At 53.3% G+C, this 5,086-nt stretch overlaps 1 protein-coding gene across 1 annotated transcript in view; it reads right to left on the bottom strand.

Moving 5' to 3' along the window:
• The window catches only part of LOC115281470 (CMRF35-like molecule 1), a 5,419-nt gene extending 555 nt beyond the window's left edge, over nt 1-4,864 (bottom strand). Inside the window, exons 1-3 of the mRNA XM_029926801.1 lie at nt 4,539-4,864; nt 2,861-3,190; nt 2,408-2,528 (exon numbers count right to left, since the gene is read on the bottom strand). Coding sequence (XP_029782661.1) covers nt 2,408-2,528; nt 2,861-3,190; nt 4,539-4,578 — 491 coding nt within the window. The 5' untranslated portion in view covers nt 4,579-4,864. The remainder of the gene's footprint in view (nt 1-2,407; nt 2,529-2,860; nt 3,191-4,538) is intronic.
• Nucleotides 4,865-5,086: the final 222 nt, after the last annotated feature.

Here is a 5,086-nt window from a genome sequence, read left to right as displayed (position 1 = left end):
AGCCACTCGAGGGCCACAAGGAGAGGAGGTACCAGGAGGATCCACACAGGAGGATTCTGTGCTGCTGCTACATTGAAGGCCAAGGTCCCCGACCTGTGCAGGGCAGTGAGGGAGCCAGAGTTTATTCCTGACGTCAGGACGAGGGGAGTCCTCACCTAACAGGGATCCCCATCTGTCTTGGAAGTGTAATCACTGCCCATTCCCTGATCGGAGCTCAGAGGGTGTGGGGGTGGCCATGACGGGGGTCTGTGGTTCTTCTGCCCGGGCTGACTTGTCCCCCATATGACTCCCCACACCACAGTCACAGCAGGACCCAAGCAGGGGCAACTCCACAAAGGTCAAGAGCATAAAGTGAAGGTTGTGAAGCAAGGCCCTGAGTGACATGGAGTGAGCTCCCTCTTCAGGGGCCGCCGCAGACCCTTCCTGTCCACCTTCACTCCGGTGTCCAGACCCGGAGGACAAGCAAGCCCTGGTCTCTGCCCGAAAGTCCCTCTGTGAGCATAGCCATGATGCACTGGGTGAAGTATTCAGGGGCTCCCTGCAGCCTTAGCCTGGGCTCCAGCACTCCTGTGCCCTGATTTCATTTTCTGCTGCCTCCCCCAAGTCCCCTCCACCTCACCAACAGGTCAGCCAGGATCAAGGGTTTGCCTTTGCCTGTCTATTTGAATCTCTGTCTGTCCCACCTTATGTAAATTCTGCCTGTCCTTCATGCTTAGAGCTCATATTACCTCTTTGAAGCAGAGGAAAATTCCCCACCCTCGTAGTGTGGCTGAATACCTTCTGGCTTCTCTTGGGAGGGGTCTCTCCCAGCTCTGAACACATATGAGGTGCACTACCTCCTGCACCCTGGACAGTGGACACCTGGTCTAGTGGACCATGAGGCCCTTGGTCAAGAGCCTGATGCCTTTACCCTCTGCCTCATGCCCTCCCCCACAAGCAGTGCCAGGACCTGCATGCAGGCCGGCCTTGTTTTCTCTTTCTGCCCACCTTGTTCCTGATGTGTCATGTCCATTCACAGGGGGTTTTCTTGAGAGAGAAGACATGCTCCCTTATACTTCCTGAAATTATCCTTGAACACACTATGCTCTGTTCCCAAGGTCTAATACGGTGGGGTTGCAGCCCCATCTCTCCACCTGCAGCTCCCACCTGTGTCCTGCAGTTTTCTAAAAGGCCTGCATCCTCCCCTCCCACTCAACAGAACAAGCAGTCTCTAAACAGTCATAAGCAGAACAAAAGCCAGTGGTGAAGCATGAGCCAAGTGCCTGGCCTCATTCGCACACATGATTGAACACATTATCCAGCAGGGCCAGGCTCCAAGGATTAGGGTCCTTGAGAATGGAAGGAAGAAGGAGCAGAGCTAGAAGGGAGGCCATGGCGGGGGCTTCTGGGAGGAAATTCACCTTCACCCTGAACTCTGATGGGGTGCTGGGGCAGGGTGGTGTTTACACGTTGAGGGAAGAGTTAACAGATTGTTCTTTGGATGCCCATTGGGGGGGTGGGATTCAGGTTGACGGCCCAGCCTCACTACCATGTTGGGAATGTGAGAAAGCAGGAATGCCAGCTTCCCACTCCTTCCCGGCATTTCCTGAGCATGTGAGGAGAGGAAGAGAGGGAACCCCCCTCAGAGATGTCCTAATCCCAAGACCTGTGAATGTGTTAGATCACATGGCATGGAGGAACTAAGGATGCAGACGGATTTAAGATTGCCAACCAGCTGACCCTGAGATGGGGAGGTGATCTGGGATATCTGAGTGGACCCTACAGAATCACCAGCATCTTTATAAATGAAAGGACACGGGACAGCCAGTGTCAGAGTAATATGGGTGAGAAGGACTTGGCCACCCCAGCTGGCAGATGGAAGAGACCACCACCCAGGGGTGCAGCGCCCTCCAGAAGCTGGAAAAGACAAGGAAGTGCTTCTCCCTTAGAGCCTCCAGGAGGAGTCAGCCCTGCCAGCCCCTTGAGTTTAGCCTAGTGAGACTCACTCCAGACCTTGACCTCCAGAACCTGAAGATCATAACACCGTCTTGTCTTCAGCCACCCGGGGGGTGGTGATGTGCTCCAGCAGCCACAGGGAGCTAATCCAGAGCTTGTCACTTGCAGCAGCTTGAGGCTGAGAGCACCTGCACCTGTTTCGGCTTCTTGGGGGTCAGGAGGCAGGTCCCAAGGAGACCAGAGGCTTCTCTCCTGCAGCCCAGCTGAACAACTTTACTTAGGTTTCTCGTGGGGAGCAGGGGGGCTATTTAAGGACTCAGAGGTACAAAGAGGGGGCCCAGTGCAGACTTTGCTGTTTCTCCCCTGCACAGGAAACATCCTAGGGGCCACTGGGGGTCCCTGTCAGAGTGCCCCGAGGGGAGCTGTCCCGGGGCATCAGTGGGAAAGGTCTGTGGGTTACAGCTCTGCTCACCTGCTTTGGGGGTTGATCACAATGGGCTGGCGGCTGTTGATGCCCTGGGAAAATGGAAGCAAGGAAGCTCTACTGGCTGGTGTTCTTGCCACAGGCTTGGGAGAGTCTGTTGGATCGGGTGCTAAACACACAGAGCAGAGCATGGTTCTGAGTGTCACAGGTGGATGTCATGGTCTCCACACCCCACACCCCAGGGAATCATAACATTTCTGTCTTATGCCACTGCCAGCCACATTGGTCTCTCTTGGATCTTTTTGGTTTCTTATCCCAAATACAAATACATATTTGCAGACAAACACCAGTTTACCACCACATGAGGGATTTTCAGTGGCAGGCATAGTCTTAGGCAAGTTTTGAGACTCCCCTCCACCCATCGGGGAAGGTAGAGGAACAGTCCTGACTCCTCTGGGGGTGGGTCCCAGGGCCCTGGAGCACAGGAAGGGTAGTACCTACCTGGGTCAACATCCACGTATACTTTGTACCCCAGGTCGTTGCCAACTTTCTCAATCCCACACCAGTAGGTGTCTGCGTCATCATACCAGAGATTTTCCAAGGTCACGGTGAATACACGTTGGCTGTGATTGTCCTGGATGGCTGCTCGGCCCTTCTTCACCAGTCGTTCTGACCCGGTGCTTTTAACAAGGATTTTGCAGGAATCCCAGTCATACCCACGACACCACCACTTTTTGTAGTGTTCCCATCCCCGCTCATAGGTACAGCGCACGGTCAGTGTGCCCCCTGCTGTGCCTTTCACCATTCTCTCCACGCAGGTGGAGAAGTGGCCTAGAAAACAGAAAGCCAACATGCATCTTGTCCTTCCTTGAGCCCAGAGCTGACCTGAGCACTGCTGGGGCTTCTGGTCCTGCCCTGAAGACCAGCCAGGGGCCTCTGCCCTCTGTCTAGTCACCACATCCCGCCTGTCCCTTCATGCCTGCGGGATTTCTTTTCTCTCACCCCTGTTGTGAATCCCCCTTGAGCTTCCTAACTGTCCACTACAGCGGCCCCCGCTCACATGCCATCCTTTTGACCACCATCCCCTGCCCACCCTCAGGGGGCATTTCTTCCCGGCAGCACAGAGCACACACTGCAGCCACAGGGCTACTTCTGAATCTCAGGGCTGGTGGGACAGCGTGGGTCCCTCCACACCTGTGCCCCTGATACTCTGGCCCCCACCCCATATCTACAAACTCAGCCTCTGATATGACACGTGGCACAGAAGTAAACACACACGCACACACACTCTCACTCACACAGGTGATTGCTTATTTTTTATCTCTACACCTTGCTCTAGTGCGTTTTCATAACTTTATGCAAGCTGTTCCCTCCGCCTGGAATGTGTTTTCTTCTCTGTTTGAAGGAATCAAAGCCTTATATCCATCCCTCAAGGCTCATCTACAAGAGTGTCTTTTCTATGGTTTGTCTATTTCTGCAGCCAATTCAGTCACTCCCGGTGCAACCAGAGCCCTTTGTTCCAGTGTCCACGGGTTGTTGTGTTAATGACACTGGGCGATGGTCTGTCTTTAGATCATCCAGGGCAGAGATCCAGGCAGGCCGATGTGTGGGGATGAGCAACTCTTCAGAGAGCCCGTCACACCCTGCTTCTGCTGCCTGTTTCTTCCTGCCATCTGAGCTCTTCAGAAGAGAGGATCCCGGCTCAGGCTTCAAGTCAAGACCAGAAGTGTAAGTTTTTAAATGATTCAGATACCTGAACTTCACCTTGACTGAGTGCATCTCTGCTGTAGCCTGAGCATCTGCTTCTTCAAAGTATTCATGCATTTATGCATGTGTGCATGTGTGTGTGTGTGTGTGTGTGTGCGCGCGCCCGTCTATCATCTGTCTATCCATCCGTCCATCCATCCGTCCATCCATCCATTCATCAACCCATTATCTGTCTATCCTTTTCTCTGCCAGGGTTGGGAAACGGTCTAGAAAACAGACACTATTTGCCTTATTTATTTTATTTCCTTTCCCCATCATTTAACTTAGTATCTTTTAGGTAACAAAACTTTAAAACTTTTAAAAATACATAAGTGGATGAATGCAAGGCCCTGCCATCTCCCTCAGGACAGACTCTCTCTGTGTCCCACCCTGATCCTGCAGTGCTCAGTCCCGAAGCCCCCACATCACTCACCTTGGCAGACGACAAGGAACAGAACCGGGAGCAGCCGCATGTCCTGCCTGCCTGGGTTGTCTCGCTGGTGCTCAGCAAATGCCAGCTGCCCTCCGGGGACTAAACTGAGCACAGAAGCAACCTACCGTCTCGTCTTCTAAATGATTCTTTTTAGTCTTCTCATCTACTTCCCCTAAATTTTTTCTTCAGTTACTTTCTAATTTCATTAATTTGGTGCCAAGCAGTTGCGACTTTTGGGAGCATATGGCTGACGTGATGAGGTGTTCCCACTCCTTGCTCCGGCCCCTCAAGTCAGTACCCCCTGGAGTCTGACCCTGATCATCTGTTCTCCGGGGAGGGTCTCAGCCCGCCCCCTGCCCCCTCCACCCTCCACCCTCCCCCGCGCCCCGCCTCTAGCACCATTTTAGTTTGTGCGCACCTACTTCCTGCCCCTCTCCTCCATCTCCCAGCCAGGTTCTCCACTTTCATGACTGTTGTCATCTTTGTAGAGCTGTCCACCCTGTCAGCAGCTCAGATGTGCTCTAAAAGCCATTTCTTGTCATCTTTAT

The sequence above is a fragment of the Suricata suricatta genome, chromosome 17 (assembly GCF_006229205.1).
Source record: "Suricata suricatta isolate VVHF042 chromosome 17, meerkat_22Aug2017_6uvM2_HiC, whole genome shotgun sequence".
Taxonomy (NCBI): domain Eukaryota; kingdom Metazoa; phylum Chordata; class Mammalia; order Carnivora; family Herpestidae; genus Suricata; species Suricata suricatta.
This window is presented reverse-complemented; position numbering and strand designations above follow the sequence as displayed.